General features: G+C 42.4%; 1 protein-coding gene across 1 annotated transcript; it reads left to right on the top strand.

Annotated features, from left to right (window-relative positions):
- Positions 1-54: 54 nt before the first annotated feature.
- On the top strand, positions 55-14755 carry LOC135710659 (RING finger protein 141-like). Its single transcript, XM_065233301.1, has 2 exons — positions 55-384; positions 13641-14755. The coding sequence occupies exons 1-2, from the start codon at positions 227-229 to the stop codon at positions 14365-14367; spliced, it is 885 nt and encodes a 294-aa protein (XP_065089373.1). The 5' UTR covers positions 55-226; the 3' UTR covers positions 14368-14755.
- Positions 14756-15475: the final 720 nt, after the last annotated feature.

The raw sequence follows: 15475 nt of genomic DNA, 5'->3' as shown, positions 1-15475 counted from the left end.
GCTCTATACCACTGCGCTGATAACAGACAGAAAAGAATCCATCGGAATCACCGGAACACAAAAGCTAGTGACCAGAAAGTAGCAAAACAAACAAGCATCCATTTACGCTCTCCGTTCCGAAACGCTGCATTGGCCAGTGACCGGGCCGTATAGTGCAAAAACAAGGCCAGTGAGAATCCACCGCGTAGCAGTCGTCGCCGCTCCACTCTCCAATCACCATCGTGCGATGGGACAGCAGGTGTCGAGTCTACCGCAGAAGATCCTGCCGTGCGATACGGTGGACTCGCTGCAGTTCGAAATCAAGAAGCAGGCGCAAATATTCTCCGAAATCGGAAGCCTCACCTACGAGGACTTTCAGAAGTGTCTGGCCGATCTCAACAGTTTGTGAGTATATCTGCTATCGGTGTTAATCAGTCACATATTCGTCTGCCTGAAAATCTTAATAAAGATAAGCAACCAACCAGTCGTGCATTGGAAATTAGGTGGTACATACTGATACTAGGGGAAATGTATGTAATGTCGGCCTAACTGTCCCTAATTTGGGCCCATGCATATATATTCAGCAATCGACTAAATTTTCAATAGCAACCAAAAATATCCATTAGTACCGTCCCAATGACGCGATCATCTAGATACAATTATTGATAAATAGCAGATTTTTAGCGATGGGCCCAATCTTAGATCCATAGGCCAACATTAGAGCCATTTCCCCTATCATGTGCAATTAAATTTTGATAACGCAATTCGACAATCAATTCCAATTCGACAGTGAGCCTGATTGCAGTTCGACAGTGAGCATTCATAAGGGCGTATACGCGATGATCGATTCTCTTCATCGATTTTCTCTTTCGTTAATAACTCGCTAGATTTAACGTTTGTCGGTGCGTTTGCTGTTGCTTTTGATGGCCAATGCAACCTGTTACAACTCTACATTGAATAAATTCTACAAAATTGTTTCGCTTAGCTGTAGCAATGCAAAGAGAAAATCGATGAAGAGAATCGATCATCACGTATACGCCCTTATGAATGCTCACTGTCGAGTTATCGATTCTCTTCGTCGATTTTCTCTTTTGTTAATCACTCGTTTGGATTTACATTTCGACAGTGAGCATGTATAAGGGCCTAAACGCGATGATCGATTCCCTTCGTCGATTTTCTCTTAAAATTGCTACAGCTAAGGGAAGCAATTTTCTGAACTTTGTCCAATACAGAGCTGTAACAGTTTGTATTGGCTATCAAAAGCAACAACAAACGCACCGAGAAATGTTAATCCAAGTGAGTTATCATCAAAAGAGAAAATCGACGAAGAGAATCGATCATCGCGTTTACACCTTTATGCATGCTCACTGCCGATTTCTCGGTGCGTTTGCTGTTGCTTAGATGATAGCCAATAAAACCTATTACAGCACTGTATTGGGGTGAGGGGGGGCTGAATTTTCCCATGCTTGGTTGGAAGTACTCTGAACCCCTCGTCAGAAGTTCTCTCGGGATTTCATTGATCTTCTCATCGGAAATTCTCTGAATTTCTCGTTGGAAGTTCTCTGAAGCTCTCACCGGAAGCTATCTGAACTACTCACCGGAAGTTCCCTGAACTTTACGTTGGGATTTCTTTGAACTTCTCGTTGGAAGTTCACTGAACCTCTCCTTGATAGTTCTCTGAATTCGTCGGAAGTTGTCTGAATGTTTCGACGGAAGCTCTCTGATTTTCTCCTCGAAGTTCTCGGAACTTCTCTTTGGAAGATCTCTGAACTTCTAGTAAGAAGTTCTCTGAACCTCTTGTCGGAAGTTTTCTGAACTTCTCCTCGGAAATTATTTGAACTTCTTTTCGGATTTTTTTTTTCTGAACTCGGAAGTTGTCTGATCGTCTCGTCGGAAGATCTCTGAACCTATCCTCAGAAGTTCTCTGAACTTCTAGTCGGAAGTTCTATGAATTTATAGTGGAATGTTATCTGAACTTGTCCTCGGAAGTTCTTTGCACTACAGAGATCTTCCGACGAAAAGTTTAAATAATTTTGAAGGAGAGATTCAGAGACCTTCCCTGAGATTATTTTCGGAAGTTCTCTGAACTTCCTCTGGAAACTTCCCTTTTGGAAGTTCTCTGAACTTCTGCTCGGAATATCTATGAACTTCTCGTCGGAATGTTTCTGAATTTCTCTTCGTAAGTTCTTAGAATTTCTCGCCAGAAAATCTCTGAACTTCTTCTCGTAATTTCTCAGAATTTCTGTTCAGAAGCTCTATGAACATCTCGTCGGAAGTTCTCTGAATTTCTCATCGGAAGTTATCTGAATTTCTTCTCAGAATTTCTCTGAACTTCTCGTCAGAATTTCTCTGAACTTCTCGTTGGAAGTTCACTGAACCTCTCCTTGATAGTTCTCTGAATTCGTCGGAAGTTGGCTGAATGTTTCGACGGAAGCTCTCTGATTTTCTCCTCGAAGTTCTCGGACCTTCTCTTTGGAGGATTTCTGAACTTCTAGTAAGAAGTTCTCTGAACCTCTTGTCGGAAGTTTTCTGAACTTCTCCTCGGAAATTATTTGAACTTCTTTTCGGATTTTTTTCTGAACTCTGAAAAAAAAGTCTCTTCTTCTTGGAAGTTGTCTGATCGTCTCGTCGGAAGATCTCTGAACCCATCCTCAGAAGTTCTCTGCACATCTCGTCGCTCTCTGAGCTTCTAGTCGGAAGTTCTTCGAATTTATAGTGGAATGTTATCTGAACTTCTCCTCGGAAGTTATCTGAACTACAGGGATCTTCCGACGAAAAGTTCAAATAATTTTGAAGGAGAGATTCAGAGAACTTCCTACTTGATGTTCAGAGACCTTCTCAGAGTTTATCTTCGGAAGTTCTCTGAACTTCCTCTCGAAACTTCCCTTTGGAAGTTCTGTGAACTTCTCGTCGGAAATTCTCTGAACCTCTCCTTGGAAATTCTTTGAACTTTTCGACGGAATTTTTCTGAATTTCTCGTCAGAAGCTCTCTGAACTTCTTCTCGTAGTTTCTCAGAATTTCTCTGAACTTCTGTTCAGAAGTTCTCTGAACATCTCGACGGAAGTTCTCCGAATTTCTCATCGGAAGTTATCTGAACTTCTCCTCAGAATTTTTCTGAACTCCTCCTCAGAATTTCTTTGACCTTCTCGTTGGAAGTTCACTGAACCTTTCCTTGATAGTTCTCTGAAGATGTCTGAATTTTCCGACGGAAGTTCGCTGATTCTACCCTCGGAAGTGCTCTGAGTTCTCGGATGTTTTCGGAACTTCTCCTTGGAAGATCTCTGAACTGCTAGTCGGAAGTTCTCTGAATTTCTCCTGCATCTTCAACTACTCCTGCCAGTCGCTTGCTTGTTGACGGCACGGCTTTTCATGGACTGAGCCAGATAAACCTTGTTCCCAATTTCCAGTCTCGTTTTCTTGACTTGGTTTTTGTTAGCGAAAGTGCACTTCTGGACTATGTCGTCGTTGAAGCGCCTGATGTCATCGTTCCTCTTGACAATTTCCACCCTGCTTTGGATATATCTATCGCGAACGGATCTCAAATTCGTTTTGATGAAACCATGACTTCCACTCGGCTCAATTTCCGGAAGACCGATTTCCGTTTGCTGAGACGTTCCTTGTCCCGGATCAACTGGAACGTGTTGAATGACCTTAATATCGATACAGCAGCCGCTCGCTATAATAGCCTGTTGCGCGACTGTGTTTGTGCTTCAGTACCGAAGTGCCAACCTCCAAGAAAACCGCCTTGGTCTAACGCTACTCTCCGCAACCTGAAACGAGTGCGATCTAGAGCTCTCCGTGCTCTCACTCATCGACGATGTACCCTTACCAAGCGAAATTTTTCAATTGCCAGCAATGATTATCGCCACTACAACAAGCTTCTTTACAAGAGGTATGTAATTCGTACTCAACATAATCTGCAATGCCACCCCAAGGGATTCTGGTCGTTTGTGAATACTAAGAGGAAGGAAACTGGACTGCCGTCAAAAATGTTTCTCGGCAATGACGTAGCATTGACAACTGAGGACAAATGCAGCCTATTTGCTAGGCACTTCTTAAGCGTCTTCTCGAATGACTCCCCATCGCAAGCAGAAATTGAGCGAGTCGTCCGTGATGTGCCAACCGACGTCGTAAACATGGATGTTTTTGCCGTAGATGTACAAATGGTTCTCTGTGTGATGAGTAAAACCAAATCATCATTTTCACCAGGTCCGAGTGTTATTCCATCTGCAGTCCTAAAAAAATGCTCCGATATCTTAGCTGCTCCGTTGTCCTTGCTCTTCAACCTGTCACTTCGTCAACAGAAATTTCCCGCACTATGAAAACGGTCTATTAAAGGGTGATACGGTCAAAATTTGGTCAAGGGAAAACGCGTGTAAATCGGCGAAATCGTTTATTTAAAAAATCAAATTAAATTTCTTTTTCAAGTTCAATTAGTATAAAATTCAGGAAAAATATTCAGTTAGGCTTCCGCTTTTCCAAATCCAAATTGCCGGGCCTTACGCTTGACCCCTGCCATCAGATTTTGTACAGCCACCTTGTCCACCTTCTTCGCCGCAGAAAGCCAGTTTGCCTTGAACTGCTGCTCGCCCTTAGCAGTTTTTTTTTGGTCTTCTTTAGGTTCCGCTTGACAATAGCCCAGTATTTCTCAATTGGGCGGAGCTCTGGCGTGTTGGGAGGGTTCTTGTCCTTGGGAACCACCTGCACGTTGTTGGCGGCGTACCACTCCATGGCCTTTTTACCGTAATGGCAAGATGCCAAATCCGGCCAAAACAGTACGGAACAACCGTGTTTCTTCAGGAAAGGCAGCAGACGTTTATTCAAACACTCTTTCACGTAAATTTCTTGGTTGACAATGCTGCTTTTCAAGCCACAGGTACAGATGGCTTGCCAAACCAGATATTTCTTTGCGAACTTTGACAGTTTCATGTGCTTGAAAACATCTGCTACCTTTCCCCTTCCTTTTGCCGTATAAAACTCCTGTCCCGGAAGCTGCTTGTAGTCGGCTTTGACGTAGGTTTCGTCGTCCATTACCACGCAGTCAAACTTCGCCAGCATCGTCGTGTACAGCCTCCGGGATCGCGCTTTGGCCGTCGTATTTTGTTTATCATCGCGATTTGGAGTCACTACCTTCTTGTAAGTCGATAGTCCGGCTCGTTTTTTGGCTCGATGCACGGTTGTAGAGGATACACCCAGCTTATTTGCGGCATCTCGGAGAGAGAGGTTAGGGTTTCGCTTGAAACTACCGGCAACTCTCTTTGTCGTCTCAGCGGCTTCCGGTTTTCGATTTCCCCCCGATCCAGACTTCCTGGCTGTCGACAAACGTTCCCCAAACACTTTAATTACATTTGTAACGGTTGATTTGGCAACTTTTAGCGATTTTGCCAACTTTGCGTGCGAGTAGCTCGGATTTTCGCGATGCGCGAGCAAAATTTTGATACGCTGCTCTTCTTGCTTGGACGGCATTTTGACAACTGAAGAGTGAATTCCAAAATCAAAATAGGAGCAACATTCTACACACACACACCTTCAAAATGAGGGGTGTTCAGGTTTTTTTAAATGCAAAATTGAAAGAAATACGTCAAGTTGATATTGACCAAATTTTGACCGTATCACCCTTTATGTTCCCTGTTTTCAAGAAAGGAGACAAACGCAATGTGGAAAACTACCGTGGGATTACCTCGCTTGGGGTTGAATCTAAGGTGTTTGAGTCGCTGATAAATGAGAGATTGTTTGCTTCCTGCAAGCATTACATAAGTACATGTCAACATGGTTTCTTTCCTGGCCGCTCCGTGGAAACTAATCTCGTCAGCTTTACGTCGTTCTGTATGGAAAATGTATGCAAGAAACTTCAAGTGGATGTCATCTACACTGATCTTAAAGCTGCGTTTGATAGAGTTGTGCACGACGTTCTGCTAGCAAAGCTTGAAAAAATTGGATGTTCTGTTTCCTTCTGCAGCTGGCTTAGATCGTACCTCGTGCAACGTGAAGTTACGGTATGCATTGGAAACTACTCATCGTACTGTTTCTCGAACAGATCAGGAGTTCCACATGGTAGCACTTTGGGACCAATGCTCTTCTCTTTATTTGTGAACGATGTAACGTTTATTCTACTACGAGGAGGTAAATTGTTTTTTGCCGATGACTTGAAGATTTATCTAGTCGTTCGAGGCTATGCCGACTGTTTAGAACTACAAAACCTTCTTGAAATCTTTAATGATTGGTGTGAACGTAATTTTATGGTCCTGTGCGTCTCAAAGTGCTGCGTAATTAGTTTCCGTCGAACTAGGACTGCCATTTTGTTTGATTATAACGTTGCTGGAACTGCAGTTCAACGTGTCGATCACGTTAAAGACCTCGGTGTCATGTTGGATGAAAAGCTCACATACACTCGCCACTTCTCAACCACGATCGACAAAGCTAATCGACAGCTTGGATTCATGTTCAAGATATCTAAGGAATTTCGTGATCCTCTGTGTTTTAAAACCCTTTACTGTTCATTGGTACGCTCACTACTGGAATTCGCGTGTGTTGTCTGGAATCCCTACCAGGCTGTATGGAGTGGACGATTCGAAGCTGTTCAACGCAAATTCGTCAGATACGCACTGCGCTATCTTCCATGGAGTGACCCGCTGAATTTACCACCGTATGCTGACCGCTGTCGTTTGCTGGGTTTGGATACTCTTGCTAAGCGACGAAACATATCGCAGGTCGTCTTCGTTGCTAAAGTTTTACTCGCAGAATATGATGTTCCTGAGTTACTGGCCAAAATTAATCTGTATGCTCCTGCCCGAACACTCCGTCCGAGAACCTTGCTACACGAAGTAGTACATGCAACCAACTATGCTGCAAACAGTTCCTTTGTCGCCATGATTCATCAATTCAACGAAGCCTCTGACCTATTTGACTTTGACATCAATGCCTCGATGTTTCGTCATCGTTTGCTGTTGGCCAATTTTTAATTTTTAATGAGTGACTACATTTAGATTTAAGTGTTTCATTGAGACTATCAAGTCAGATGGACTATAATAATAATAAATAAATAAATAAATAAGGAACTTTTTGTCTAAAGTATCTGATCGTCTCGTAGGAAGTTCTCTGAACCTATCCTCACAAGTGCTCTGAACTTTTCATCGGAAACGCTCCATACTTCTAGTCGGAAGATCTCTGAACCTATCGTCACAAGTTCTCTTAACATCTCATCTGAAGTTCTTGTCGGAAGTTTCATCATCTTTGTGATCCTATCGTTCCCTTCAGTAGCGTTTTGAACGATTTTACAGCACTCTCCCACAAACCTCCGAAGTTGGGTGAGCGCGCGGGAATGAAACGAAATTCGATAATGTCGTTCGCTGCTTCTCTGAGCGTGGTCTGGGAATTGATGGCTGATGAAGAGTTTGCGTAGTTTTTGGCTTAGTCGCACGTAATGATGACAGGTTTTCCACTTCGAGACGAAAATCGCTTGAAGGAAGCTAGGAGAGCTTGTGTTGTTGGGGAGACGAACCAGCCCAGGGCTGAAAGTCTCCTTAATAAAAAAAAGCTTGTGTTGTTAGGTCATCCACTAACTCCAGGTGCACAGCTTTTGTGACTAGGCAACTGAAGACCACGACGAAACATTTCACAGGGCGAGTACGGCGCTGAGGATAAGCGACCAGAAATGGACCACAAAGGTCGATGGCAACACGTTGTAAGGGAGTGGTGTTACCCTCTCCGACGGAAGGTCAGCCATTAGCTGCTCATGAACCTTCGTTTTGGTACGAAAGCAGCGTACGCAATCGTGGATTACTTCAATCTGACACTCATCTCTATCCTTAACGAAATCTGGTACGAACTTCTCAACTAGGGGAAATGGCTCTAATGTTGGCCTATGGATCTAAGATTGAGCCAATCTGCTATTTATCAATTTTATCTAGATGAACGCGTCATTGGGACGGTACTAATTGATATTTTTGGTCGCTATTGAAAATTTAGTCGATTGCTGAATTTTTGTATGGGTCGAAATTATGGGCATTTAGGCCGACATTATCATAGAGGTAACTCTAAGACCAGAAGGGCCCGAAGAAACGAGCTCAACTTTTTGGCTCAGCTCTGGTACTATGCTAATCGATGCACCCCTCGAAACATAGGAAAATCCCCTAACCCCTCATTTTATCTGTCAAACTTTCATAGTGAATCAAAACAAACATACACGGCGAATGAGAACGACCCAAATTTGAGTTTAGTTCACTCATAATCGCCAAAAGTGCAGGAGCTCAGCGATGAGTAAAATTTGTCTCATGGTTTCCTGTGGAAAACCTAAAAATTCTGCCGGAAAATGAGGAAATTGACGAAAATTTTATTCAGCCCCGGAGTAGTACCAACAATCAATACGAAACTAACGATTTTAAATTGGCTCACTACTTGACTAGCTTATTGGTCCCAAGCAAACGATTAACGTACCCTATTCTAGTCGAAATTCTAGTACTACGCAATGTTTGTTTTGATTCGCTATGAAAGTTTGACAGATAAAATGAGGGGTTATTGGTTTTTCCTATGTTTCGAGGGGTGATTCGACAAGCTTGGGACCGAAGATAGTACCAGAGGTGAGCCAAAAAGTTGAGCACGTTTCTTCGGGACCTACTTGTCTTAGAGTTACCTCTATGGTAGTACCAATAGACTGAGTGAATCCAATCTTTACTTTTCTCAAATTCGGGAATTTTTCCCTGGAAACTCCTGGGAAAACATGAGGCAAATTAACTCATCGCTGAGTTCCTGCACTTTTGGCGATTATGAGTGAACTAAACTCAAATTTGGGTTGTTCTCATTCGCCGTGTAGTGTAGTACTGGAATTTATACTAGAATGGGGTACGTTAGTCGATTTGCTTGGGACCAATAGGCTAGTCAAGCAGTGAGCCAATTTAAAATCGTTAGTTTCGTATTGATTGTATTGATTGTACATCCATTTTGTTGAAGAAAGCGTTCTCGCTTCAATAAATTTCTTAATTCAGCACTCATCACTGATCACCTTCAAAACTTATCAATCAATTGCACTGACACAAAACTATCACAGTATTGACAGATCGACTCGACGTTCCACTTAAGGAATGACCAAAGCAGAGAAACGACCGCAGGGAACTTTCGACCGCGTAGAAAAATACGGAAACTCGATTGATTTTACGAAACGTGTTTATTATTGCGTAGTAGCGAATAAGGAATAAGGTAAACACAAAACCCAAGTTAATACATTTCAAAGTGTTGATAATGTCTCTCTTTACTTAAGTTCAGTGTGATAGCGCCTCTGACGTAACAGCCACCAACACTCCTCCTCGCTGAACACTGAACTTCCTGCTCTTACTGCTTTCTGATGAGCCCGAGACTCTTCGTGAACTGACCAATCTTCATTGGCCTTCGTGAAAATGTCGGCAATCATGTTTTCAGTGACGCAGTGTTTCAGCTGAATAATTGCTCTAGCACACAGATCCGGAGCATGATGTAATTTAATGTCAATGTGCTTACTGTGCTTGTTCTGCCGCTCCAACGAAACAAAGTCGATGCAGCTTCGATTATCCTCAAAGATAACTGTAGCTGCCTGCTGCTTCTCACCGAGTTCATCCAGCAACCTGCGTAACCAAACCGCTTCCGACGCCGCTTCGGAGAGAGCGATGTACTCGGCTTCCATCGTAGTTTGCGGCTCGCCCAACTAACCGTTGCATGACCGACTTGAAATAGGAACCCGCTGGTAGATTTCCTGTCTCGCGAATCTCCCGCCCAATTCAGGCTCAGCTCGTAGTCCTCCGTTCCGATTAAGTACCGTACCACCCCCTTCTTTGTTGACACATACAGGAGGGCACCTACCAAACTATGGTATTGTTCATTGTCAGGTAATGCCTCGCTGTCCTGCTTCCAGTACCCAACATCCAAAGGGTACTTCGACTGCTTCGCTTTACCTAGCCCAAAACGAACAGCAATCTCGCGAATGAACGCTCGTTGACTGAGGCAGAACACTCCACATTCATCTTTCCTCACCCGGATGCCGAGGAAATAACCGACCTCACCAAGAGATGTGATATCGATTTTCTCCCGCAAAGCCGTCTAGGCTTCCATTAAGTAGGCATTCTTCACATCTACGTGCCGTACATGATACTTCCGGTGACCTGCGACAGTCAGAAGAACCGTCAGTGTCGCTTGCATAGCCACCGGTGAGAACACCTCTCCATAGTCAACGCTGAGCAAAATCTTGGGCAACTAGCCTTGCTTTAAATCGCATCGTCTGCCCACGCGAGTCCTTCTTCTCCTTGAAGACCCATTTTGAGCCTATCGCTTGTCGCCCCGTAGGCAACGGCACGAGGGACCATGTTCCTTTGGAAAGAAAAGACTGGTATTCATCGTCCATTGCTCCGACCCACTCCGTTCTGTTGACACTGCTGATCACTTCCTTTTAGTTTTTTGGTTCACTCTCACTCAGTCGCGCCACGCTAACAACGTAATCCTCCATACGCTTCGGCAGTGCACCAGAAGTCGACCGCTGTGGTCTTCGTGGTTCTTTAACGCTTGTGTCTTCATCCAGATCAAAGTACTCCTGATCGGTTGTATCAGTGTCGCTCAAGCTGTGAAATGATGGTTCTTCCTGCAGACTCCAATCAGCGCCACTTCCGGTTGGCCTTGGCTTGACCTCCGCTTGCTGTTGCGAAGCATCCAGCTCTACATCCGGTGGCACTGTGTCCAAATCAAGCGACAACTCTTCCACTTGTTCCGGAACTCGCTCCTCCTGAAGCTGCGAACCTAGCTCCAAAAACTTTGCGTCCCGACTGACCATAGCAAAAACAATAAAATTTCTGACCAAAGCACACTACTGACATCTAATACGCATGCAAAAGCTATGAATTAGTTCGTATCTGATCTATTCTGGACAAATTATTTTTATCTAGATCAAAAAATCATATGGTTTTGACAGTTCGGATTACTGCACACTTAAATCGGCCGTTCATGATTTTCGGGCATAAGTCAGAATTAAATGTCATGTCGATTTGTCGTTGATCCAAGTTCAATTAACCTCGTACACACTTAGATTTTTTTGCCGAGATGGGCACCACCGAGCAGCTCGGCATTTTATTTTACTGGAAATTCAGCAAAAAATATGTTTGTTAGCTGAGATCTCGGCAAAATTCCCGTTTGTTAGCTGAATCTCGGCAAGTTTTTCACTGAGATCCAGCAAAATAAAATGCCGAGCTGCTCGGTGGTGCCCATCTCGGCGAAAAAATCTAAGTGTGTAGAAGTACAGCAGGGCTGGTAGCGCTGATGCGATATAATAGTAGTGACTTTAGTGACTAAAATTACGGAAATAGTGACCAAATAGTGACTTGTAAATACTAAATAAGTAACCATTTATATGGTAACATTGAGATTCAAATACGGTTCGATATCGAAATAAACTTTTTATGTCATGGAACTCAGTATCAAATTTCATAAATTCATCTAACTTAATCGAATCTCACAACGGAAACCCCTGTGAAGAGCATTTGAAGTGATTTGAATAATTTACTTTTGCTTACGTTATACATGATGCCTAGTAAATAGTAATTCCCATTTTTATGATCTTGAATTTGATTCTGCGTTCGAAATATCTAAATATTTGATATATCTAGGTAGATAACTTTGATAATTTGCTATGAAATTTTCACAGAATTTCTTCAGAATGATCTCAAGAACTTTTTTAGAATAATTCCCCTTCTCTTAAACTTAGAAGCAGATGAGCTTTTACAAACATAATATTGCGTTCTTGAAATTCTTTGCAGAACAATCAACAAAATTCTTGGAAATAAATCATTTTTGTAGTTGGAAACGCTTAACATCAAATATCAGAACTAAAGTGGACATTTTATACGATAGATGAGGAGATGAATGTAAAGAGTTCAGAGTAAAGAGTTCCGTTATAGGGATGATCACCGATTTTCTCATGTACATCTGATGTGCGGAAACAGTTCTATTGATTGTTTCACACTCAAGTCGCCATCGGCCGTAAACAACTACCCGATTCGTACCTTCCTCAAAATTGTCCTTTGCTCGCTTTCTACTTTGATAAACAATTTTCACACTGCCGTACTATAACGGAACTAGCAACTCTATAATTGAATCTCCTCCTCGGTCGTATAAAATCTCCATTTGTAGTCTGATATTTGACGTTAAGCATCTCCGACTATGTAAATCGTTAAATTTACGCATGAAGTAATAACACATGATTAGTTAAAGTAGATTATTTTCGATTTTTTATTAATTCTTTTAGAAACTCCCTGAAGGCTCCTTCCATAAATCCATCCTTAGAATTTCCATGCAATTAACCTCAGAAGTTTCATAAATTTCTGCTTAGAATAATCTTGGACTTCTCCCTTGCATTCATTTGCATTCTCCTTAGAATCCCCATAGTATTTCCTCCGAATTCTCAAAACAAAAATCCATCACAAACTTTGAAACTCTTCTCAGAATTCCTTCCTCAAAATTCGATTCCATTTGAATTCTTCTCGGAATTTATTTCGAACTCTTAAGAATTCTCTTGAAAGTATCGTCAGAAATCACCCCAGAATTCTTTTAGAACTATCCGCAGAGACCATCTTTGGAGTTCACGGGATTTTCATGGAATTTTTTCATCAGAGCCATTTCAGAACTAATTTTGAATTCTTATTATAATTAGACCTAGAATCCTCATCCAATCATCATAGAATTCTTATCAGAACTCTCGTTAAAATGCACTCTCAATGACATTAGAATTATTTCCAAAATTGGTTCGGAGCTGAATTTTGAGTTTCTATTAACTTAAACAGTAATCAAAAGCGACGCCCGTATGTGTTAAGCCAAGTTTTACTATATAGGTAAACCTGGCTTAAGATTTAAGCGGATATGAAGAAATCGGTCCTCAGAACAGTTAATTTTACATGAGACTTTTGTAGTCTGTACTTTGGTATTCTTCTCTGATATATCTTGGTGTATTCCCTGGAATCCTTTAAAACTCTCCTTTAAATCGAGGCATTAAGGCATTTCCCAATAGTTTTCCTGGTGTTCTAACGTTTTGCGCTTCACTGGTCACCCTGGTTAAAATTTTCAATTTTTAAACAGATATGTATATTTTGTTAAAACTACTGTAGACTTTCTTAGTGCCAAGTACTAAATTTAAACATTTTGCGAAAAAGTGACTGTAGTGACTATTTTTAGGGAAATAGTGACTTTAGTGACTTTTAGGTGTAAAAAGTGACGTTTTAGTGACTGGCTTCAAAAAAGTGATCAAGTCACTAAAAAGTGACCTGCTACCAGCCCTGGTACAGTGAACTTTGTAGTAGTGCCACCGACAAACCAACATGAATGATCATACAAATTACAAAGAAATTTCTGATCAAAGCACCGAACTGACATCTGCCGCCGTGTTCACGGAAAATATTTATCCTAGCCACGAACACGCATACAAAATCTATGAGTAGGTTTGTGTCTAATCTATTTCGGACAAATTATTTTTATCTAGATAAAACATTTCTATGGTTTACATTTGAATCGGCCGTTATGGATTCTCGACCAAGAGTTAAATTTAAGTTGCATGTCGGTTTGTCGGTGTTAATAGACCCTCTAACAAGCTTCGGAGCATGCCCTTGTCTTCTACTAAGATAACACCAAATATCGCATTCCGTTTCTCCCGCAGATCCCGCAAATGCCTGGACCCGAACGGTAAGCAGCTGGTGTTTGCCGTCAAGAAGGGAACGGACAGTAGCGTCCTGTGGAAGGGTACGGTGCGCATTGCCTGCGTCAAGGTCGATCCCACCACCAAGAAGGTCGAGTGCTACAAGCTGCTGAACCTGAAGCAATTTCTGCAGGTATTCCGCACCTTCCAGACCAATCTGCACGCGATGGTGACCGTTGAGACGCAACGGATTCGCACCCCTAACTCCAGCCCAACGCACTCCAGCTCCACGTCGACGACCGGGCGGAATGGCAGTTCGTCCAGCGGAACCGGTTCGTTCGAACGGCCTGACATCAGCCCGCAGACGCCAAACGCGCTTGTATTCCCCCAGGCCGCAACCACGACGGCATCGATTCTGATGGAACAGGTCGATGCCATCAGTAGCGGCAGCGCCGGTTTTAGCTGTGAAGACGGTCTACGCGGCGCCCAAGATTGTTACCTTGAGTGTAACGAGTGCTGCATCTGCTTGGAGCGGAAGCCGGAAGTGTCACTTCCTTGTGCTCACAGCTACTGTACACCGTGCATCGAGCAGTGGAACATTCACCAGAAGAAGTGTCCCATCTGTGATGAGGAGCTGGCCAGTACCGACGAAACTTGGGTCCTCTCGGAGATGCCCGAGGCGGAGGAGATCAGTGAGGAAATCTGCGTCACGCTGATGAAACTGTCCGTCGATGAGCGCAAGAAGTGAATGCGATTGAGCTCTCTAGTTTGCAGTGGGATGGTTCAGAGAGGAATGATTCTTCATTGTTTTTCAGGGAATGAGTACCTGCATTGAAGTGTGTGAACCGGAAAGCGTGATGTGATCGATCAGTGGCACTGGCTGCCACGGCTGTTGGGCATTGTGATTTGTGATGTGTAATGTGTAGATTTTATTGATTATTTTAAGCCATTGTTTGATACAGTTTACTAATTTAAGACCTTACTAGATTGACATATGAAATCAGTTGCAAATGATAATTAACGGATAATCGAATATAATGACGATAAATGTTATGAGTAATTCATTCTATACACCCTACAAATATCTTGTAATTTCATGTGCTAATGCTTGATAATAAAGTATCATGAGAATAAAATGATCGCATTTCATTAATGAACGCCGATATTGCAGTCTAATAGTAACGTTCAGACTGGCTGATATCATGTAATATAGGCTGTCTTACAATGAAAACCAGGGCTGGTAGCGAGTAATGCTGTAAAAAATTGTGATGTTGGTGACCATGTTGAAGAAATAAGTGACCAAATAGTGACCTATTGTTGTAAAAAAAAAGTTACTTAAGAGAAGAAAGGTAGTCGATCTGATGGCACACCAAATAAATATTTGATGCCTCAGACTTATTCAATTAGTATATCATTAACACTTATGTACGATATGCACCTTCAATCGAAAGTTTATGACCAGAGCGGACGAATGGTTTGAGACCATTGAAGTTCATGGAAGAAGAGTGTCTGTCAATGTGCTGCCCATGTGGATTCTCCATGATATTTCCGTAGTAATCGAACCATCGGTGACGTAAAATCTGTTGACATACAACGACCAGAATAATATTAATATTATTAAATAAACAAAAGTGATCTGTACGAAGGCCTGGGATGTTTGCGAAATTACGTTTATGATATTAACCTCGTCGGTAATCTAGCATGGAAAATCCGGCCATCGAGAAACGTACCCCACAGTATCAGAGAAAGAACTTTCTAGCGTGGAAATATTAGGAGTGACTGCAAAGATAAGATTGTTCGAAAGAAGGGAAAACTACGGATCTGCCTTGATCCATCGCAGGTTAATTAGAATCTCT

Source organism: Ochlerotatus camptorhynchus, unplaced genomic scaffold (genome assembly GCF_037179485.1).
Source record: "Ochlerotatus camptorhynchus isolate MF236.1 unplaced genomic scaffold, CSIRO-AGI_Acam_v1.1 ptg000397l, whole genome shotgun sequence".
Classification (NCBI taxonomy): Eukaryota; Metazoa; Arthropoda; class Insecta; order Diptera; family Culicidae; genus Ochlerotatus; species Ochlerotatus camptorhynchus.
This window is presented reverse-complemented; position numbering and strand designations above follow the sequence as displayed.

What these genes read in the sequence shown, in the direction of transcription:
- LOC135710659 (XM_065233301.1), top strand. Translation starts at nt 227, where the DNA reads ATGGGACAGCAGGTGTCGAGTCTACCGCAGAAGATCCTGCCGTGCGAT. An exon ending in CTGGCCGATCTCAACAGTTT is followed by an intron (nt 385 to 13,640) that starts GTGAGTATATCT and finishes TTTCTCCCGCAG; the next exon opens with ATCCCGCAAATGCCTGGACC.